The sequence below is a fragment of the Platalea leucorodia genome (genome assembly GCF_965183815.1).
Source record: "Platalea leucorodia genome assembly, chromosome: 4".
Classification (NCBI taxonomy): Eukaryota; Metazoa; Chordata; class Aves; order Pelecaniformes; family Threskiornithidae; genus Platalea; species Platalea leucorodia.
Window position 1 is genome coordinate 72,943,955 of NC_138826.1, and position 23,447 is coordinate 72,967,401.

Below are 23,447 nucleotides of genomic sequence, written 5' to 3' on the forward strand. Positions count from 1 at the left end.
CAAAAGAAAGGCAAGTCATTTTAGTTTTGTCACCCTGATTATATCTCAATAAACTAGAAAGATGACTACTGAAGTCCAGCTTTAATAATAAAATATCCTTGAAATAGAAAATGGGTTAAAATTTAGGGGGGAAGAGAACAAGCACACTTTTAATCCATTTTTTTGTCATGTATCTCTAAGTAAATTAGATGCAAAATTCACTGAATCACTGATATAACCTGATGTATCAGGAGAACTATTTTTTACTTTTCTGATTTAGAGAAACTTCAAAATATCAAGTCATTTCAGCCTCTCTTATAATCTTAAGAGTTTGTCTACTTAGCAGAGCTTTGTCTAAACTGAAGTCATCTATGATAGTTACACAATTTCACTTTACGTTGATGTTTTTGTCACCGAGGAGTATCTTTGTGTTCTCATTTATATTTCAAACCACATAAAAACAGTTGCTTTTTTCTGCCCCAAAAAAAAGTGTTTTGTTGCTTATGAACTGTGAAGTAGTTGTATCTAACTTCCGTTTGTTGCAAGAAGCCACTTATCACACTACCAGGTTCTTTTGCAGCATAAGTGAACGCCATAGCACCAACTGCAGTTATGTGAGCAAGAACAGCGTTAAGGATTATTAGTCATCAGAAGTTAAGCATTTCACACCTTTTCTCATTTCTATTTCTTCAAGAGGATCAACAGATTTACATCTTATAGGTCATTTATTCTCCTTTCCTAAGCAACTAGGAATATGCCTGGTTAAAAAAAGACCTTACTGTAGGTAGACCATGTTTTGCTATTATGTAGAAAAATATCCTATGTTAATCATATTTATCACAAAGGTTGCAATTTGGGTGTTATTCAAAGTCATAATTGTTTATTTGAATTCTGGCTGAATGCAGGCAGCTCCCGAGAGGGACATAGCATTGCCTGAAAATCAAGAAGGTAAAATTGCGCTAAGATACACAGACTTCTGTGGTTACAGAGATATTCATGAGGAAAATAAAAGAGCAGGAAGTACTGCAGTCTCCAAGTTCAATTTAATATGCTGCACAGCAAAATTTAGGTAGCATATAGTGCTTTGAAGTACTTTGAGTAAAAGGTGTTAATCCAAGAATACCCACTTAAGTTATCTAGCCACTTCATAACTGAGTTAAAATATAATGCCACAAGAACATTACAGTTATGTGTCTAAATTAAACCATTAAAAAAATTAATATTGTAAGTATCTTCAAACAAATCCCAAAATATCTCCCTTTCCTCCCCTCTGTCCAAAAAAAAAAAAGGTAGCATGAAGATGGGGAAAGACCCTATCAACAACCTAAAGACACCAGTAAGTTGTCAATATTATACTCACGGAGCAGAAGTGAGGTGATTGTGAACACTTCGGCTTTCTTTAAAAAGCATCCTAAAAGAGCGGCGAGAAAAGAAACATAAAGTGATTCTACAGGAACAATCACCATATGACCACCAAATACACAAGTATCCTTGAATTTTCGGAAGAACACTTTGATTATCTGTCCCTAAAGCAGCTACTAGGTAGTTTGTCTGTATTGCTGTCATGATGTAGTTCCAGGCAGCCATAAACAGAAGAACGCTTAAAAAAAATATTTCAGGTTTACATTCAAAACACCTCAGCAAATGGCCAAGAAGAAGTCAACATAACAGAATATTACCTCCTTTGGCTAGACAGAAGAAATACATTTTGAATTCTCTCTCCTCAAAGGCTAATGAAATATTTTAAATATCCAATTAAGGATTATTGTAAACTCTTCACTCTAGGTGTCCACACATTGATTATCAGTTTGGGTTTTGTGGCTAGTCTGGTGTGTTTGGTTGGTTTGGTTTTGTTGTTGTTGTTTGGTTGGTGGTTTTTTGTTGTGTTTTTGTTGTTGTTGTTGGTTTGGGGGGGGGGTTGTGTGTTTTTTATTTTGTTTTTGTTTTGTTTTTTGTTTTTTTGTTTTTTTGTTTTTTTTAGCACAGAGGAAAACAGTCTGAATACAGTAGCCAAGCTTGTTTCTAATTATCTTCAGTATTTTGTATAGACCATTGTGTACCATTTCTGCGACTTCAATTACACTGGACTTACACATACATTTTACTACAGAGCCGACGAATGGGAAGAGTTGGTATGACAAATCTCAACACTTCACATGCTTTTATTTCTATGTTATCATCAACTCCCGAGCTGACAAGTGGGAAATGAAAATTATTCCTGACCTGTACCTATCCTACAGCTTGCTACCCAAATGCAGCTATAAATAGAGAGTTAATGAAAATTTGGTCACATTCTCCATTTCCAGGTAGGCAAACTAGAACAGACAAGATTTTCCTATACCACTGCCATCACACTAGCACTGACCATATCGTGAATAGCTGTCTAAACATGAGCTTTTCACTACTGATAACACATCCTGTAGAGCTGCAATAGTTATGAAAAATTCAAGTATCCACAAATTTCACATAATCTGGTAAGAAAACATTGACATCCTCTCAGTGCAGTTCCAATGCCTTACTTCTCAGATTCCACTTTCAGCTCCATTTTCACATTTTCTTCACCATACTAACCTCCAAGTCTGTATTACATTGCTCCCCATCAGAGACTACTGAATGCCTATGAAGAACATCATGGAGCAAAAGGAACACTCCTCATTACAACTTCAATGTCCTGACCTACCCAGCTTCTCCAGCATATTGCCTTCCCCACCTCCTTCCTGGTATTTTGTCTATTCCTTAGTCTTTTTCATCTGGGAATGAAAATCCAAAATTAATTCCAGGCCCCAGTAATTTGTAGTATCATCCTTAAAGGTTGAAGACAAAAGCGTAACTGCTACAGGAACAGAAGTCAAAGATATGGTACTAAGAACAACAAGGCAGTATATGTTCCAAAGCAAGAACATGCTTGGAAAATAATCCTTCCATTGCATACATATATTTAGATGTAAAAGTTGATGAGAGAGACCAGTATGAGATTGTTTCGCTCTGATCATGATTTCAAGTCAAGCGTGCTGTTTGACCTGTACAAAATAAATGTGCTGCAAGCCTACCTGTATGACCACCCCCAAAGATGATGAAACTCTTGGGATTAAAAGAAACGGACTTCCTGTTCCTTACACTTCTTTTTTTAACATATGCATATTTAGGGTGCAGGCTTTTTTCAGACACAAATGGAATTAACATGCAACCCAGTTACAAAAAAGACTGTTACTTATCTGAAAAGGCTTCAAGATCCTTTAGGACAAAAAGTATTTCTCTAAATCCATGAATATTAATACAACAATCTCCTGTTACACACAGAAAATTCATGTGACAAAGGTAGTTGTGATACACATGGACAAATGAATGAGGTGCAATTTAAAGTTACGATCGATACCTTACCTCATGCTTCTATACTAAGCCATGAGGAACATTAAATACAGTTAACTTTGAAAGAGCAAGACATTTTTCCTCTGGGCTGAACCCACAAAGTTCTGGTACCATAGACCTACTCTGATTAGTAAGAATTCCTTATGAAATATGTAGTCCATAGGCCATTTTTAACATTAAATGCCTAAGTTTTTTTCCAGTTTATATAGCTCCTTCTCACTTGAGGCCACATATAAAGGTAAAAAATTATAAGCCTTCAGCATGATAATCCCCATGCTAACATCCCAAAAAGATGAGCATCCAGCATATGAATAACATGTGTATTAGGAGTTACCACTGTCAGACTCCAGGAATTACTCGCTTTTCCTCTTTCCATGCATAACTGTTTGCCTACAAATTACAATACATCACTTCCTAAACAGAAAGCAGGGAAGCGCCTCTCCATAAATACAGGACAATTTGTAAATCATTATGGTACCAAAACTGCCCAGTTAGTAAATGAAGTCTTGCTGGTCAACAGAAAGTTATGATCAGGCAGCTCTTGGGTTTTGTTTGTTTTCTGTTTTTTTTTGGGGGGAGAGGGGTTGTTTTGTTTTTTTGTTTGTTTGGGGTTTTCTTGTTTTGTTTTTTTTTGTCAAAACCACTTTTATAGATAGTTTAAAAGCTTATGGCAATTTTCAGCACACTTACTGCATGGAAAGAAAAGAACCATATATGTTATATGGCTTTCAAATACAAAGTTTTAACATGCTTCACTTCTGTGTATTCTTGGATGACCTCACACTATCACTTAACGATTTTGCCACTATCATCAGTGACCTCCATATCTGTTCTTAAGCTAAACTGGGACTCCTTGTCTCGTCTACTCCAATAAAATCTTCATAAGAGATTAACGCTTCACTCATCAGCATACTTACTATACAAAACTAGATTCTTGAACAGAAATAAGTCGGCTGTATGCCAAGAAGTGTAAAACTTCATTTGTTCCTTTCGTTACTATTTCACAAGCAGCTTATTACACCCTCATTTTCTACACTGACTATTCTAGGAAATATCTCAGTACAGTTATTTTTACAGCTTGATACAGATTTGACTAATCTACAATCAAGGTATTCTTGAGCAAATTGATTACTATTGTCATATCATTTAGCTTTTACAGTTAGATCAGGATTTGATGGGAAATTGTCTTTTGCAATGGGTGCTACATAAGGAAAGAACTCATCGTCTATATTTGCTTCTCTTCTTCCACTTCAAAGTGTTGGAAAACTTTGTCGAATTTGCATTTCACAATGATTACCATTGCTCTAATTTTATTTTTTCCCCTTTGTATGGTTGTTTCCTCTTAATAAGTCAGTAGGAAGCAAGTACAAGTTTTCATGAAGAAACTGATGTATTTTTAACTGCAGCATCACAGAGCACCACAACTGCATACAGGAAATAAAGAGCACAAACCTTAGCATTTTGTGAACTCTGGTGTTGAAATTCCAGCTTATAACGTTAAAGTCTATGTCACACTGCATTATCAGACTGCTTACAACAAACAGGCAAAACTGCTTTCTATATCACTATCACTTTCTATATCACAGAAAGAGCTTCCCAAGCAGTTACCTCCCACCTCATACTTCCCCCTCAAATGAAGCATCACGCACTGCGTTATAAACTTCAGTAAATTCAGTCTCCAGCAGATGACAAAAGCAAATACGTCTCCAAGGAAAACAGTCATTTTTTTTTTAGCTTTCAGACTTGCAAACAAGATAGAAAATTAACTTATGAAAAACATTCATTCTTCTAAAATGTTCCAGTTCCACTGACATATTTTGAAGTTTTAACCAATATTAATAGCACATGGTTGAGTCACATGCATGATAATAAACAAGATCCAAGAAATAGTTAAGACCAAAATGAATAGATATATAAAGCAGGTATCTTACCTTGCCTGCATCCAGCCTTTAGGCCAAAGTGGTTTCACTTCTGTTTCCATAAAGGTTTTGAGGTAATCTTCAGCAGACTGACTTCTATTTGGCTCTAGCTCGTAACATCCCAGCTTGATCTTGACAAGATTACACAACAGAGACCTGCAGAAAGAAACACAATACATACATTGAAAGAAACAATCCTTTCAAAAGCTCAGCAGAAAAAGGCTGAGAAATGGAAGCACCGATGTTATGCAGCTGCTGTCCATTGCCAGTTGTAAGAAAAGCTCATTTTCAATAGCGTTTTTTGCAAGTTTGCCACTGCACAAGTTTGCTACTACAACTGGTATGACCTGCCACTGTCACTTCTCCATTTCCAACAGACCGTATGGCTCTTTTTTATTTCATCCTTACTATCATGTTGTAATTGGTTTTACATTTTCTTTGTGGTTTTCTCACAGCTGAAACATCTCCTCTCACTTTGCTTACAGTGATCTCTGTCTCATTTAAGATGGAGAATGTTTGAAAGCAAGTGAAATCCATTCTACACTGAATAGTTCATCAGAAAATTCTTTCTGACAGGGATGCTGTCTTTTACTGTCCTTAAAAATATAAATGTGCACACAGTTAAGTAACATTGGCCTTTCCAAGCCTCTTGAATGAAAAAAACCCAACATATTTAAATATCTCTTCTTTAAATATGGCTCCCTCCAGGTCAGTCCAAGCTATACTGGTTGTATGTGTTCCATGAAGCTTGCTTCCCTGTTGTCTTAATATACTAAGACTCATTGTGAGAGGTCCACCAGCCCCTTTTAATAATATGCATACTTATACTAAAATTACCTTAGGTCTTGCATGGGAAATTACTAATTTAGAAGGATCTGCTTGCTTAAAAGCCTACCTAGATTATTTAAATAGTAGTAACCTCAGTTTTCAGTAAAATCTATTCTAGGAAACAGAACAGTAAGAATTCATCATTTCAGCCAAGAATCTGTGTTGCTCTTAAGAGATAACATAGAATTTGTGTTCAGAGGGGATGGGAGGGGTTAAGATTCATGCATTCTGGATGCTGGCTTGCCCAGGGACTGAGAGGCTTGTCAAGTGAGCATCACCAATTTTGGTGGTCTGCCCTATTGGGGCAGAAATCTTTACTGCTCATTGGGTGACAGTGTTTTGTGACCTATTCCTAGAACGGTGGGAAGCAGGTATAACTGCTTGCACATCTGTTCTTTGCTTAAAGAGGCTCTAAGTCCTAGGAGCAGCAAAATTCTCATGTATTTGGATAAAGCAGATAAACAAGCAGTGAAAAAAGGGTTGGACATAGGATGATCTTGCTTTTCAAGGTAACGAAAAGGGTGTTTTACCATTGCAGCATTCTAGCTTGCCTATTTAGCCCCAATACTCACCAAAACTTCTGAGGTGTACTTCTGAGAACAATTATTTATTAATTGGTATCATGTAGTAACATCCCCTCAGAGATCCCTTTATGAAGTCAGTGAAAATTCTTGGTGGAAAAGGTAGCTTTGTCTCACCTCACTGTGTCATCCCAATGAAACTTCTTTCTGGGTCCCACAACTCTCTTTCCAGGTTTCTCATCATCATCTTCCTCCGATCCATTTTTCTCTCGTTCATCTTCTGCTTGCAGCCTACGGTTAGAACAATTGTTTTCTTTATAGATATACAACACAGACAAAATGTTTCCTTGAGAAAGGAGTGTCATTTTAGGGGGGGAAGACCTGTCTCCAGATTCTCATTATACCCTTCCTGAAAGGGTAACCCATTCATCTCTCTCCCCACTGCTTCATGGTCCTCAGAGACACAGGAAAAGGACACACTGCATGGATGCTACCAAGGATGCTGGTTATAACCTTCATCTGCTGGGAAATGGCAGGATGCTTATCAACCTATTAATGCTTTTCCAAGTCTAAAATTAGTTAGCTACAAGGGGAACTATTACAATGAACAAGGACAAATATATCAAGAACCTGAACACATCATCCTCCTCCATTAATGCAGCATTTTGAGAATCTCCAGTATCCTTCTCACAGTTTATAATTTCTTTCTCTCAAGACCTATTTCATTCAGTTAATGGAATTTCTTTCTAGAGTCAGGCAATAACATGATTTACACAAAACTAAGTATTTTGTACAATTCAAAACTTAGACACCTGTAAACTGGAGTTGGCTACTTTGCTGAGCTCAGGGAATGAACAACATGGAGACAGACTTCCAGATGGACTCTAGAATGGGCATGCACAGACTCCAGAAATACCTACTTGGCATTCTTGGCCTGATTGCGGGCCTGACAGTCCTCTTGATACTTGCATAACTGTTCAGGCATGACGTTACTGACAGCCAGCTTCAGCTTTTGCAGTGGTTCTCTCAAGCGGTCATCCTGTGAAAAGAGAAACACCAAAACAGTCCTATTAGATGCAATGTAAAGAGCGTTTCAGATACACAAAATTCACAAAAATTATTTCCTGTTCATCTCTGAGGCAATATTCCCAGTACTAACTATTGACTGCAACAGCCATTTCCTACATGGCACTTGAATCCTGTTAGGTGCAACAGCATTATAGAAATGCACATATTTGAAATTTCTCATACAACTCATGTAAGTGTTGAGACCAGAAACAGTGAAAGATAGTCACAAGGAAACATATCATGAATATCCCAAAACATCATGGTATGATCTCATTGAACAATACTTTTTAATTGAAATAGGGAAGGGAAGGAAACCTGAGGGAAAAAGCAAGATGACTTGACCAACGAGCATCTCAACACTTGCAAATAAGTATCCAATTAATCAAGTCTCCAAAAACTCTGTTCTATAAAAACATCCTAGGTAATGAACAAAATATATGTATTAGATTATCTGAGTATTAGGTTGTTATTATGTGTAATTTACATACCTCAAAGGTAAGGACTATGTATTTAGAATTGTCTCCAATTATTAAGAACTTTAATGTTTGAAGTAATACATTATATATTTCCCTACATGTTTTAAATTCTCTTCCTACATCTTCTGACTTTACGTTTTTCATCATAACTGCATATTGAGAAGAACTAGAATACTATGTGCTATTAGGTCTTACTGCTTAGAAATAGCAAACGAATCTGTTTGCCTTCTTAGCAAGTTCCGAGATCTCTGCATTCAGGATCCTCAGATCCTCTGCAAGATTTAGTCCTGGATTTCAACTAAAGAATTGGGCCAGGATACTTCAGATCACAGATAACTTTTCTATTCAATAGGAAAACATATTCTTTTAAGAGAAAAGCAACTGCAAATGACATATAAAGTATCTGTAAGACCTAGCCACAAGGGCAAACTTGCACAAACAGTACAGGCTAGGTCACCTATTATCCATCTAGTCTTTCTTTTTTCTTGACACAAAAGTGAATGCAATAGTATTTTTTTTTTAGCCTGTCATAATCATGATTATTGTGGCTTTCTAGTTCTGTTACTTTGATATGTACCCTGTACTCAGCTCTCAAGATGAAAGCACTTCATTCTCAAATAAAGGGTCTGAAATACTCGAAGTATTTGTTCCTAAAGTAGTGACAATAGCAGGTACACAGAAAAAAAGCTTTTAAGCTGATCTAGCAACTGATCCAAAAAATCTTTTGCTTTACTGAAGACTGTATGGCTGTTGCTCTACTCTCCTGCATTCTGTCCTCATCACTATTACATAACCGACTCATGCTGGAGCTAATCTCCTCATCATTACCTGGACATTGAGGTGTAACTTCTTCAGACGCTTTATCAGTGTGTCCTTATTGCATGGCACAAAAGCCTCAAGGTGAGAGTACACTCCGTTGCGGATGGCAGGATTTATCTCCTGTAACTGTAGCTCAATACTGACAAAGAAACAAGAGACAGTCAACCAGTGAGGCACTCCAAGATGAATATGACATCTGAACAAAAACCTAAGGAAGCTTTGTATGCATAATATATTCTACCTATGCATACTAAAAATAGCAGCTTGGGACACTTTCAGATAAACTTTTTTACAAAAGGAGGAAGTCTCAATAAATAGCAAGAAACCATTCATATACATACATCTCCAGCAATGCTGAACAATGTCATTCAAATTTTGTTTACACCCACCATTGCACATCAATCTTGATACACTTTTGACTGCTACAGTCTTCTAGAGATTATTTTTTGTTTCTTAAAATACAAACCTTCTATATCAAATGCTTAGTTGAAGGATTACAGGTGAAAAGAGCTGGCATTTTCCTTCATGAAAGCTGAAGGTGTTTTGAGTTATGAAAGTGGGGGACAGGAAGAAATAATGGGAGTTTTGTTGACTTTTACACATGAAGTCAAGGACACAGGGCACTACAAAACACTTTACACTGGATAAAGACAGACAAATAGTCATGACAGGAATTGTATTCATATATAAATCTCTTTAGCTAGTAACTAGCTTAGACTGATCTACCTTCATTGACTTTTAAGGGCTTTGTTGGAACAACCTCAATAATATTTCCTCTTCTGTACTTTTCCTTTCACCCCCTTTCCAAAAAGGGAAGGTTGTACAGATAAGCACTTACTCCAGCAGAATATTATTCATGTCTTGCGTGAAAAACTTCTTCCTGCCTTCTTCATCAAACATCTTGGCGGCCTGAAAATACAGCAATAAAGAGTATCCAAAAGTTCATAGAGCATTTTATCCCAACAAGCTTTGTATCTTTACTTTTACAGATGTATCACATTCTTGTTTTCCAGAGAACAGTATTACTTGGAAAAAAATAAACAAAACCAAAGTACACTCAGCTGTTTAGAAAAAAAGGTGAGGATTGTTGTTATTATACTCAAATAAAAGTGCCTTGCTCTAGGGCAAACAACATTCCATTTAGAATCTGCCTGGATCACTGATATTAACACATTTATCTTTTCAAGAACCATGAAGAAAGAAAATGGTAGAGATATTTTATTATCTCACCACCAGCAACATTCCACTACGACTGTTTGCTTTAAAAAGAGGAGCATTGCTTGACAAGTCAAGCAGGCAAGATCATCAACACATCCCTACTCTCAATCTATGAAAGGCTCCTTTTCTACCTCTTATGTGCCTCACGCAGTTACAACTTCCCAGCCTTTTTAGATCCATCTCAATCCTTCATTGCAATTCCTACAAAGGGATTATGTATGCTAGAGGAATACCTCATCCCTCTTCTCTGGTGCTGTCCAGCATTTTGACCATCTTTAGACTACATCTCTTTTTGTCTGGTCTCCTCCTGGGTCTGTTGGGGGGGGGCGGGGAGAAGACAGCCTTATTCCTACACACACTTCCTTTTATTAGAACTTTTTACTGATCTCGCAGGAATTCCCACGCAGAATCCCTTTATCTTTGTTCTTATCACCTAGATGCTTATTTTCACAAACAATGACAGCTTGTAGGAGAAAGCCAATTCCCTGCACCATTCTACAAAAATCAGTAAGATCTTCTCTCTAGTGTTCATCCACTCTGCAGATTTACAGAAGTCAAGAGGGAAAAAAACAAAACAAAACAAACCCACTTTTAGAGGCTTAGTTTCATCTTATATTCTGGCACTAGGACCAGACAGTGAATATCCAAAAGGAGCTGGAAAAGGATATGCATGCAGAAAAATAGGCAAGTGTGGTATCATTATAGTGACTGACAAACATTAGAGGCAGCCAACATGCTATGAGGCTGAATATTCAAATAAATTAAAAATCTCTAATTCTGCCTTTAAAAAAAATTTTAGTGACTTGTGACAACATAGCTAAAAACTACAAATAAATGCAAGTGTTAACTTGATAAAATTCCTTTATTACTATGAAATACTCACTGTTCTTGCTCTTTGTAACTGACCCATTTAAGTTTGAAAGAAAAATATTTTCTTGAATTGTAAAATCTACACTGCACAGGAAAACAGGAGTCTGACACTCTTATCAGAAACCATAAGGTAGCCCATTGTCTGAATGCTTTACTGCTTCAGTTATGAACATTGATACCAGAGTTTAAGTTCCTATAAGGACTGCATTCTGCTCACTACTTTCTACTGTAAATTCAGCTGCTGAGGGGATGGTACTAACTGTTTAAGAATACTGAAGCATTTGTCTTGCTAAAAAAATTAGAAAAGTTATAGATGTTTACAAGTGATAGGATACCAAAAAGACAAGTTTGAAAGTCTTAAATCCGGTATCTTTAAGCATAATTAACACAAGGATTATCATCATCTTCTGGTTTGTATAAAGTGGAAGGAAAGATATGCACCCAGGTAGACCTTAAAAGGTGATTTCAGCATTATACTATCATACTGGACAGTGTTGCTGGCTTTTGAAGAGAGCAACATTGGCAGATTCAAAAACTGCATTGCTATCACTGAACTGTTTTTTTTTTTTTTTTGTTGTTGTTGTTTTTTTTTTTTCCCCCCACAGATTATCTTGATAGTTACCTTGACAATAGAAAAAAAGACATTTTATTACTTTCCTGCTTGTGTACAATATTGTCTTCTGTCATGGTAGTTCAGAACTGCCCACTTAGGGAACTAGAAGATATTAATCTACAAAAGGAAGTCAGTAGGTTTTTATTGTATTTAGTCAGTGGCTTTCTAAATTTTTTTTTTTTTTTTTTTTTTTAATTTAGATATATCATACTCTATTCATGGAACATAAGCTTTTTCCTACAGCTTTATAAACTTCTTAGCTTTCTTTGCACTAAAGAGCACTAAAGCTGTGTGCCTGGTAGGTATTTGACAAAACCCATTTCTTTTTTCCTGCTTGTTAGATGTTTTCCCCCACTGATAATGTGTCAGTTGACTGCAATTTGCAGAAGGTAAGGAAGTTACAATCTTTAAGTCAACACACAATCTAGATTTTCCCCAGGCGTATGGGTAGACATGCTCTGCTCAGCCAGCACCAAACTTCTAGAAGACATTATCAACAGCAGAAGATAGAAAGAGTTAGGTTTTCCAAGAGCCACTGAATTAAAGCTTTCTTCCAACTGGGTGGGGCTTGTTATACAGTGAAGCAGCATGAATTTGGGGCGAGACACTAACACTTCCTGACTTTTGGCCTAATCCAGCTGTTCTGCAGTTTTGCTAGAAACTTATTGTTGATTCACAACAAAATTAACCTGAATATTCAAATGTAGACAAATTCACCTCTCTAACTTTAGTAAATATTAACCCCTTGGCTGGATTTAGCTTTGTACATTTAAAAATAACTAAGAACACTATAAGACATTTACATATAGGTAAGATAAACATTGTTTTATCATTACTCTAACCTGTAGCAAAGCAAGCTCTGCTACTGTTTAAAGTGTTTTTTTTCCAAAAAGGTAGTAACTTGAACTCCTTTTTCAAAACTTACTGAGTAAGGAAAAGCTTTAATATCAGAATCTGGACAATCAAACAACAAATTTATTCTCAACTTAAGATAACATCCACAACTGAAACAAGGAGTATATAATACCTTAATAGCTCTGATCCCTTTCAATAAGCTATTGGGATGTTTGTAACCTGTGGATTTAATACTTTTCATTAATATTTTTGACGAGTTTGGACTCCATTCTAACCTTCCAAAAGAAAATATTCAGTTTTGTGGGCTTTTTTTGTTTTGTTTTGGGTTTGTTTTTTGTTTGTTTGTTTGTTTGTTTTTTTTGTAGTTGGGTGGTGGTTTTTGGTGTTCTTTGCTGCTGTTGTTTTTTTGTTGTGTTTTTTGTTTGTTTGTTTGTTTTGTTTTTTAAACTGGCAAGTTAGCATTCATGTTACAAAGCCAAACATTCAAGACATTGATTTGTAAGCTGCAATCATGTTTCAGGTTTCCTCCTCCAAAGTAAGGAAGCACCCATCCATTTCACCAACTAATAATTCAAGTTAAAGTAACACTGACATTTCCATTATGGAAAAATCCAAACAAACATTACAAGTTCCTGTACACCGAAGATTTAGAAAACCTTGTCTCCACTGTGAAATAAACACTCCTTTAACAATTGACCTGCATCATCTCCTTGCCCATTTTCATCTAAGTATAAATACAGCCATTAAGACTGACATTAAGATCAATTCTACATTTTAGAGTTTCAGCGAGAAATTAAAGGATGACAACTTAGGCTCTAATTATTCTTCCTTGTTCTCTCAGATTCTTGAATGCAATCCTGTACCAGTGAATTCATACTTACTGTTCGAAGGTCTCCAATGCGCTTTTCAAGTAGCATAGGCAGACCTTCTGGGAGGGCAGGCACCTGCTTGGGCGTCATGACCTGAGAGGTGTAGGTTGCCTGAGTGACATTTCCATTTTCTCCTGACAGCTCAGATACTGGGCTGCCATCAGAAGTGCCATCAAGCAACTTGTCAAAGTCAATGTCTCCCAGCATCTCCAGGGCACTTTCAGCTTCTTGCAGGAGCTCACGTTCATTTGTGCTACCAAAAATGGAGAGGACAGGATCATTGATCCTAAGATTCAAGTCAGAGATATCGTTTCCTGCACTGAGAGAGGAGGAAGGAATTTTACTAGGGGTAGAGGTTGCAACAGTCACTGGAGGTTTTGGACTAGATTCCTTCTTCTTCATGGCTTCCTTCTCCTTTTGAAATTTACGGATCATGGCAGCCAGAGAGAGTGAATCTTTATACAATTTCTTTTTCTTCTTTTCAGACTTGTGTGAATTTAAGGCCATTACTCTGTGGAGGAAAGCAATCTTTCATTAGAATGCATGTGACTTTTGAGGCCTTAGTAACTTTTAACAAAAATCTGGGAGTTTAGTACAAATAAAAAAAATTATCATGGGGAAGAAGCGAGTACTTTGTGCTTCCATCTTCAGACTATTCTATCAACTACCACAAACCATTGCTGGTCACGTGATTTCATGCTCTCCAACTGATTTGTGTTGCTCAGTTTTGTACACATCAAGGTGAAGGTTGTTTGCTTTCGACTTCTCAATTTAATTATGGAGAAGCTGGCACAGTTGTTAAACTCACGGCTGCTACTGAAATACTTAAACTTGCCTCTCAGACTCCTGAATGTGGTAGGTTACTTTAAGTTTAGGCACACTGTGTATGTTAAAAAATTCTCTTAATTGCTAGTTTTCACATGCAGGCTCAACATCTATATTCTACTTAAACTGAGCATTTTTCACCAATTCATCACCTTGATGAAAAATACTATCAGTAAATTTTCAATACCAACTTGAATAAGACAACTTTCACTCAACAACAGTTTTCTAGAAGCCAATTAAAAAACCCACCAGCTTAATCTTTCCATGCTAGCCTCAGAATAGCACACACAAAGTTGGTAAGAAACACGTAGAATAATCAAGCTATGTTTATATAGTTTTCCCGATTGAAAAGCAAGGCATAGGAAGAAAATTGTTTTTTATTCGAAGATGTAATTCTTAGTGCTATATAAGACTTTGGGTAGAACAATGATGGATAGTGCTACTCTTAGACTCAAAATTTCTTTTCTATAATTTGTCTCTCCTTGTTTTATTTTTCCTTGTTCAAAATTTTGGGGGACAAAAAAAATTAGCTTGTAGGACTTATTTATGCAAAAAACCCACACAAATTCCCAAACCAAAATCTATTAGCTACTAATTATAGTTTAAAAATACAATGTTCTGAACAGCTGTGATAAGCTTGCTACGGCACACAATCTTGAAACCAAACCTCACATACAATTCAAAGGCTCATCTAAAGAAAGAAACCTACCCCAACTGCTTAGGAACTTTCATTTTCCGAGGCTTCTTCTCCTTTTCTGTCCCTTCGTCTTTCCGCTTGCGCTTCTTCATTCCATGATCTTCACTTTCTTTCAACTTTGCTATCTAGAAGAGAGATCAAATAAAGGACAATGATTCTTCCACCCTAAAGGACTTCTACAGCAAAAAACTTTCCAATTCAGAGCCAGGAAAAGTACCTCAATGTGTGTAAAGGAAAACGGTACCACTGGATTCCTAGCAGCAATTGCAGTTACTGACAAGTCTCAATCATTAATCATTTTTAAACAGTTACTGAATTCAGAGTTTTCAATAAAACCCTTTAAAGCACATATACAGACTGATGCCCAGCCAGTATGAGCAATGGCCACCTTGGAAGACTGAATCCCTGCCACCTTCTTCTGCTACCACAGTTTCATTGCTGAGTATGAAGTTACATAGTATGGAATATCTTTTTGACCGATTCAAATGAGCTGTCTCCCCTCCTGAGTTCTTGCTGATCCCTACCTTACCTGCTGGTGCAGGGTAGGCAAAAAGAAAGCCTTCACACTGTGCAAACATTATTCAGAAACAGACAAAACTTTGGTATGTTATCAACACTATTTTAGTTACAAATCCAAATCATAGCACCATAAGGGCTGCTACGAAGAAAGTCAGATCCAATACAAGAACCTTAAAATTACATTAAATTTAAATAATTATAGAGCAGGAAAGGACATCAGAAAGCAGAAAGTTTTTGGAATTGCATGGAATTGTGAACATCACATACAAGCAATTATGTTCACATTGATCATAACTTGTCAAAGTACACAGAACAGCACACTGTTTGGGAAAGACTGTATATATACTTTTTAATATAGCTACTCTTATGCACCGAGTTTATTTTAACAGATACTTTGTTTTAAGGGTTATTCTGAATATTGGGAACAATTTCAAATCATGTGAGCTTTGCGCAAAATCATAAAAGCAGTGCTGGAGAATGTAAGTTCTCATCTCATATAATAAAATTCCTATAAAATTACAGAATCATCTGTCACTTCAAGATGGATGGACACAACTTGTTAGCTTGCCTAAACAGATGGTTAGTCTTACAAGACTGGACAGCCTGTGGACAGTTATTTCCCAAATGCTAGCACATGAGCCACAAAACAGAAAATCCAATAAAACAGTACTGTGCATCATTCTGCTTTCAGCCTCTTCATCTGAGCCATTCTAAGCGTATCAAGTATTTCTCAATGTCAACCTAGCTATAAGTTCTGTATAAAAAGCATAATTAGAGATCACTCACTTTAGGTGGCCTATGCTTTTTGTCTTCTGCAAAGTCTTCATCCTCTGAGTCAGATGCCTGGCGGAACTGCAGTGTACCAGTGTTGATATAAAATCCTCCATATTTGGTTGTCAGGGATGCAGGAACCAATTCATCATACTGGGCAGGAAAAAGAAGATGAGTTTATCAGCATTTCTTAATAAAATGAGTATGTACTTCATTTACCAGGCCCTATACATGAAAAATTATATACAAGTACACAGCACAGCTTGCTAGAATAGAAACAGGATAGTAATGCTATTGCAAACTTACTGGCCAAGGCACAGAACATTAATATCACAGAATAAAGACGTTCTATTTTCAAAACTATGCCCTTTTTTCAGAAGGCGGCAGGATCACACCACTAAAGTACTGCCTTCTGAAGGAAATGAGGATGGGCACAGAGACTTTTCCCCATGGAAAAAAAAAAAAAAGACAAAACCAAAAACTTTTAAACGTTTTCCCCCCAATATTCCGTCTCTGAGAGCATGTTACATTATGCTAGATGTTAGATCTCAAGATACATAAACCATATGAACAATGATATACCTCCTGCCTACGAGCAACTTCACTTGATTGTTCACTGGTTGTTTTTGTCCAGGAAGTAGGCAGGCACATAGAGAATTATTTGTTTTCATCTATGACAGCCTTATAGGCATACCAGCAACATCACTGGTTGAAAACAAATTTTGTAAAAAACAAACAAACAAAAAAACCCCACAAAAAAAACCCCAAACACAACAACAAAAAAAACACCCAAAAAACCCCAAAACAACAGAAACCCCACAAAACTCCCAAAACCACACCCCACCAAAACCTGCCTCTATTGATTTTAAATTTCAAGTTTTATACTTCTATTGAATACCCTTCAGTTTTATGAGACAATGTGCAGTTTAAGTTACCTTCTGTTAGTCATACACTTTTATCACAGGCCCTTTAAGTTATCTGTAAATGATAGCTACAGTTCTTTCCAGAACCTATTTCTTCCATATTTTCAAAAAAGATGAACAATCACTGTATCACAGTGGAAGCCTAATCTATATCAGAATTTTACAGAATTGGATGTTATATCCAGGGCATAGGACTGAAGACAGTAGAGATGTTTTTGTAAATTAAGCCTAAAAACCCTCTCAGATTATATGCTTTGTTTCATTAAGACTGCCACAGTTTTCATGAATATCAATCTCTGCAGTGCACTGGATGTGTTCAGATGTTCCAACACATGCTACATTTAGTACCAACTCTGGCCACAGTGCCCTGCTCAAAAACCTACTTCTCTTACAAAGTTCTCTGAAATTTTCTTTTGTTAAAAATGCTATCCTAGACATGACAAACTTAGCCACAGTATCTGTTAGCTTATTTCCAATTTTAGTTGTTGAATATGACATTGCCTCATACAAATACCGCAATGCCAGGACTTGTTTCCTTGAAGGTCAGATATATTCTCACTCTGTTTAGACAGTTTTAAAACCACAAAAGGTTTCAAACTCTTACACGCATTTTATTTTGAAAAGCACTTAGTATTTATAAAGGAATTTCCAAGTTAGAATTACAAAGCTGTATCTCAAAAATATTGAAATCTCAAAAATATTGAAATCCAAAGACATAGGAAAAGTGGTCAATACTAAGTATAGTGGAAGACAATATTAATTCGATTATTTCATGACCGGCAGCCTCCTCAGAATGACATTCTACCCCAAGTATTACCAGAAAACTGTTAATCTCTAGGAAATATCTTGTTAATAGCAAGCTCTCAAAAAGGCTGGGAGGATGAATAGCTTCATTCTAGCTCTATGCATAAGTATCAACAAAGCAAGCCATGGAAGTGTTTGTAAGAGAACTGAGGGAGGGTTGCCTTGACAATGCCATTATCACTACGCAGAAAGACAATGTTGTCCTGAACTACTCCAAATTTGAATTACCAATCTTAGTTTTCAAATACTGAAAATTGTAAGATGGTGAACTTAGTAAGCAACAAATACAATTATGGAAGCTATAGTCTGTCTGGAAGCATAAAAACAGAATGCCTGAGACACAACAAAGATAAGGAGGAAGCATTTACAGGACCTAGAAAGTGTTACAAAAGTACCAGAAAGACACAATAACAGTGCAATGACTAAAAATCAATTTTCTGCCCTTCTTCTGAAAGAAAGGGTAGGATTTTGACACACCTCAGAGGTATGCACTCTGGCAGAGGAAAAAGTCGATTTTGAGCTGCAAGCGATAAATGTTTGGTAGCACAGCCAAATGATTAAGAATTAAGATAGATACTTGAGAAGGAAACAATGTGTTTGTTCATTTGAAGTTGAACCAGCAGGCCTTCTACTGCATGTCTGTTAAGACAGAATTCAACAGGCTGAATAAATTAGTAGGCAGCTTTAACTGCCACAACATTAACTGAAGACTTGAGATCACCTACATGAGGGGAACACACACAGTGCAAAGTGGAGTGTCAGCTACCAGCTTTTTTCACTTACCCCTACATGCCATGCAAAATATACTGAAGATAAAATGATTTAAGAATGAAAAAAATCCGGGCTACCAAAAGCATTAAGATGGGAAGAAGAGTTATCCAGAAGAGGAAAACAGTGAATGTATACTTCAACAACGAAGCTGGTGAAAGAGCCTGAACTGGAGACCTATGTGGATTTGATCTGAATAAGTAGTTAGAAATTTCCATGAGTCATCACCTTTTATCTTCCTGGAATGGAAGGCTTAACAAGCAGCACAGAAAGACAAAAAGGGAAAGGAAAAAGTGGTGACAAGATCTATGAAATACCCTAAGATCATATGAAAGACTAGTGCAAGAAAGCAGGAGAAACTATTAATTGGACAAAATGAAAGCAAAGTGGCTTAGCTGTGGACTTGTCATTCATCTTAAGAGACCAGGACAATCCCGCAAAGTAAGACGTGCAAAGTAAACTTGAAAGTGGAGGCTGGGTAAGAATTTCAGAGAAATCTGATGTTTTTCCACAGCTCTCAGAACCAGCTTCATTACGTACAAGGAAGATGAAAGGGAAAGAAATTATTATCCACAGCGCTTAACAGACAGAGCAGGCATTTCCCTTTTGAGCCGACAGGGTGTAAACTGAATTGGTGAGGCTGGGGCAGTACGGGATCAAAACAGAAGAATACAGTAGTTGCCAAGTTTGAAGGAGAAAGCACACAGTCAAAGCTGGGACCATTATCATAAGTAAAGAACAAGTAAAGGGAAACACAGTAAAGACGTGGCTGCAGAGCAGTAAAGGAAGCCCTGGAGAAAATACAAGAAAAAGTAAAGATTAAAGACAGTCCACAAGCGAGGAAGCCATGAATCACAGGAGATGATTAGAATGATCAACATGCTACATGGCACAGATCCATAGAACAAGGTGACCAGAAAGGCAAAATTCGTTCAACATACAGATGGACAAAACTATCCTGTAACAGTCGGCAGGCAAACAAAGTCTGCAAGCTGTGGATGTGTAACTTACCAGTTGAGGTTTCAACAGCTTCTGCTGAGGACTATGAATTTAGTCAGACTTTCAAAGACCTTTTTGACATTCAGTTATCCTTAACCTTTGAGAGTTTACTTTTCCCTACCAAAATTCAATTTGTCCTCAGCCTACTGAACAAGGTACAACTTATAACTCAATGTTTCATTTTATTTTCAACTTACCTAAAACCAGGGCCTGCAGACCACAATGTACCTAGTACTCCCTCCTTTGACGCAAGCTTACTATTTTCTAGGGCCCTAACTGAACAGAAAATGTTAATATGATTGTATAAGATACTGGCAACAGCTAGATTAAACTTCATTCTAAAGTTTCTTCAGGACTCTCAGTTAAAGGGAACGTGGCTCTTGCAACTTCTAAATCTTCTGGTTTCAAGACTTTTGCTTTGCACTAGCTTTTTCTGCACACAAAATTGCAGGAATGATCCTATCAAGGAAAACAGTTTAAGCCCTTTACAAGGTTCCGCTCTTCCTTATACACTCTAAGATTGAGAATTAAAATTCTCAGACCTACAAACAGACAGGACTTCATATATGATTGACTCCTGTGAACATGGATTTGTCCCACAAAAGATTATGGAATTATTCTGCAGGTAACAAAATAAGACTGATACATTGTCTGATCATCTAAAAGCAGATCAGTATGTAAGTTATTTTCAGCTATTGTCCTTGAGATACCTTGCTATGTTTCTAGTGCCATTAATCTAATTAAACGTTTAGGTGTGAAAGATAATTTAGGGTGTTTTAAAAAAAGTTAACCAGTTTCAACTTCATTATTATATCAAGAAGAACAGTGGAATTGTATGCATTATACCAATTTAGTTCTGAAATCCAGACTCACAGTACACAGCAGTATCTTATATTGCCTTTTCCTCTCTTCAGATATTTTGATCATGATCCTCAACTATTTTGATCATTATCCTCAGATATTTTGATCATGATCCTCCTCATTCAGCTCCCTCCCAGAGAACAGCCTATACTATAAAAGGACAAAGGACAAAAACCAGGACAAGTATACATGTGAGAAGGCTTTTTAACACTTCTGTATTAAGTCCTGGAAACGAGATTTGCTGCAAACATGTCTAAGTGTTTTTTAAGAAATGAAGCCTGTGCATTATTGTTGTGAAACTGGCATTATTTACATAAAAGATAAGCAGAGATGCAGAGATCATTTTTGCTCGTTGTTCAGTTTATTTTTGAGATGACTCTAACCAGCTGGGGAGGGGTGGGTGGAAGGCACAGAGATGTTTATTTTTTGATCATCATTAGCCCACTGAATAAAGTCAAGCTCCTGAAGTTATGTTGAATATGGTTGCTTCAATCAAATGGACTGAATAGCCATACAGTTCACTACATACTTCAAGATACTTCAAACAAACATAATTGATTGATCTCTATGCTTCTTAAAGACACAAAGAACTGAAATGCACTCTTTGGCTTTGCCACCCTTTAAGGATAAGTTTTCAAACAAAGAAAACAGAACTATATTTCTGAAAAATCGCATAATAGAATATACAATGAAATCCTGAACAAGGTTAAGGGGGAACAATATATTGCTTTTCTAATCCAAGATGACATCAAAAAGCAAGCAGAAAGAGCTTTCCCATGGTAAAGAAGGTTGTTCTTCCACAGTGCATAGGCAAGTTGCTGTTTGGTTTTTTTTGTGTGTGTGTTTTTTTTGTTTTGTGGGGTTTTTTTGTTGTTTTGTTTTTTTAATCCTGGGGCAAAGGACAGCTGCCAAAGCACAACAGAAAAAAGCATAACAGACTATCAAATAAAGATACAGTACCTGGCTCAGGGTAGTCTAGACTACGATAGGATAGTCTCCTAGGAGAATCCTAGTTTAGTAGTCAGGATATTGTAATCCATCAGCCTACCAGAGCACCCTGAGAGAAGTACCTCTCTCTCTCTATATATATATATTGCTCTGTTTTGTTCTCACCATGACCATCTTCTATACCCTTCTACCAGTCACCAGAGTCAGGCTATTAGCTTAAGTGACCTTCAGTGCAACGAGATTACATTCTTATTGCCTTGAAAATATTTCAGCCTAAGTTATAAAATATGTGACCACCTTTATCTGTTCAACTCAATTCTTTCAGAGATTGAGTTCTGACCCCCACTGAAAACATGATTCAGTGTTTTTATTACAAATAAATATGCAATGTATTACTTAACCTCTCCAGGTTTCATATTACAGAATTACTAGGAGATTCTGTAGAAAAAAGTTATGCTTTCCTTTTCCATTCATTTAACATGAAGAGCAGACTTAACCATATATGACACTTAAGACAAATGCTCTTAGCAAAGATCTGTTATTTTGCCATGTTATAAACCCCCCCTTTATATTATATTAATAATCATATTGTTTGTGTATTTTTTAGAAAACACTTAAGTTCCTTGTGCTGCTTAAATAAACTCATCTACCCATGAAGAACAGTTGATCCTAGGCTATGATCTACCCCTCTAGTAGCTCAGCTTTGTGCGCTTCAAAAAATTAAATTTGGCAAAAAGCAAGAAATTACTACACCTATAATCATTATTATTTCTTAATAATTTCTTATGCCTACATTGTTGATGTACACAAATTTAAACAATGGTACTACAAAGGTCTTGGGTTTTTTCCAAGTTACCATGCAGATGCTGAGTTTTCAGTTTCCCAGTTGTCCCACTAAGGTCATTAAATACATAAACAGTCCTAAACTACCTGATTGAAACCTAGGCCAGAACACGGGATTAAAAAAATTATATAAGAAATTACTTATTCCTTCCTAAAAAAAGAATACGATACTTTGCAGAAGGAGCAAGAGAACATTACCATTACTTTAACAAACATCAGACTTGTTCTGCAAATTCAACCACCTTTGTCCCTCTAGTCATAATGGTTCTTGTACTAAAGGACTGCTGGATATATAGTTTAAACATGTCTGTTCTACATTAAGCAGAACAGTATCTGCTTTATTTGTTTGGTACTCCACTTTACACCTTTATTTATCTTGGGGTGAGGAGAGATAAAAAGCAAAGAAAGAATCTTCTAATTGAGATTTGCCCTTGTATTCACTCAAAGGCATATGACATGTCAGATGCCAACTGGCAGATCTACCCTGAAGACACCTGGGAAGCAGGCAAGACATCTTTTATTAACGGTGACATGGTGCACTCAGCTAAGTAAGCACTATTCCCCAACCACAGAACTTGCAAGACTGGGCAAAGTGACAATGAACAAGGAACACAGACCAGTAATACAAGCACACAAATCCATAGCCATTGAAACAGCTAGTAAGTGGATCTCTTAAGGAAAAAAAAAAAAAGCTTTAATGCACCCTCATATAGTCAGTGTGGATGGGGTTTGTGATAGAGGTCTACAAAGGCAGCTTTTTCCACATGAAAAATGCAGCAATGTTAAATTTCTCTCTCAATCCAATGTGAAAGTATGTTTAATAATGGATCTTATGTAGCATATTTCTGTATACGCCTCTAACATCGGTGGCTTGATAGTTTGTTGGGTTTTTTTATTGTTTTTTGTTTTTTTTCTCAAGAGACATTTATCTTTCTCAAGCAACAACACTGCTCTCCATAGCTATGCATAAAACAAGCTCCTTTGAGTAGGAAGGGTGAGAGAACAACATCAAGTTGGCCTAAAACAACATCTGCCCCAGAACCTCACAAAAAAAAAGTAAAAATTACCATTGACACTCTGAGCTC

General features: G+C 36.7%; 1 protein-coding gene across 4 annotated transcripts in view; it reads right to left on the reverse strand.

The window, feature by feature from the left end:
* UBN2 (ubinuclein 2) overlaps positions 1-23,447 on the reverse strand; it is a 52,391-nt gene that overhangs the window by 12,821 nt on the left and 16,123 nt on the right. For all 4 annotated transcript variants that reach the window (XR_014228067.1, XR_014228068.1, XM_082310793.1 and 1 more), the window contains exons 4-12: positions 16,232-16,369; positions 14,939-15,051; positions 13,417-13,915; positions 9,818-9,888; positions 8,989-9,118; positions 7,537-7,655; positions 6,794-6,907; positions 5,280-5,423; positions 1,340-1,390 (exon numbers count right to left, since the gene is read on the reverse strand). Coding sequence is in view for 2 of the 4 variants with exons in the window: in XM_082310793.1 (XP_082166919.1) it covers positions 1,340-1,390; positions 5,280-5,423; positions 6,794-6,907; positions 7,537-7,655; positions 8,989-9,118; positions 9,818-9,888; positions 13,417-13,915; positions 14,939-15,051; positions 16,232-16,369 (1,379 nt within the window). In the remaining 2 variants the exon portion in view is untranslated. The remainder of the gene's footprint in view (positions 1-1,339; positions 1,391-5,279; positions 5,424-6,793; positions 6,908-7,536; positions 7,656-8,988; positions 9,119-9,817; positions 9,889-13,416; positions 13,916-14,938; positions 15,052-16,231; positions 16,370-23,447) is intronic.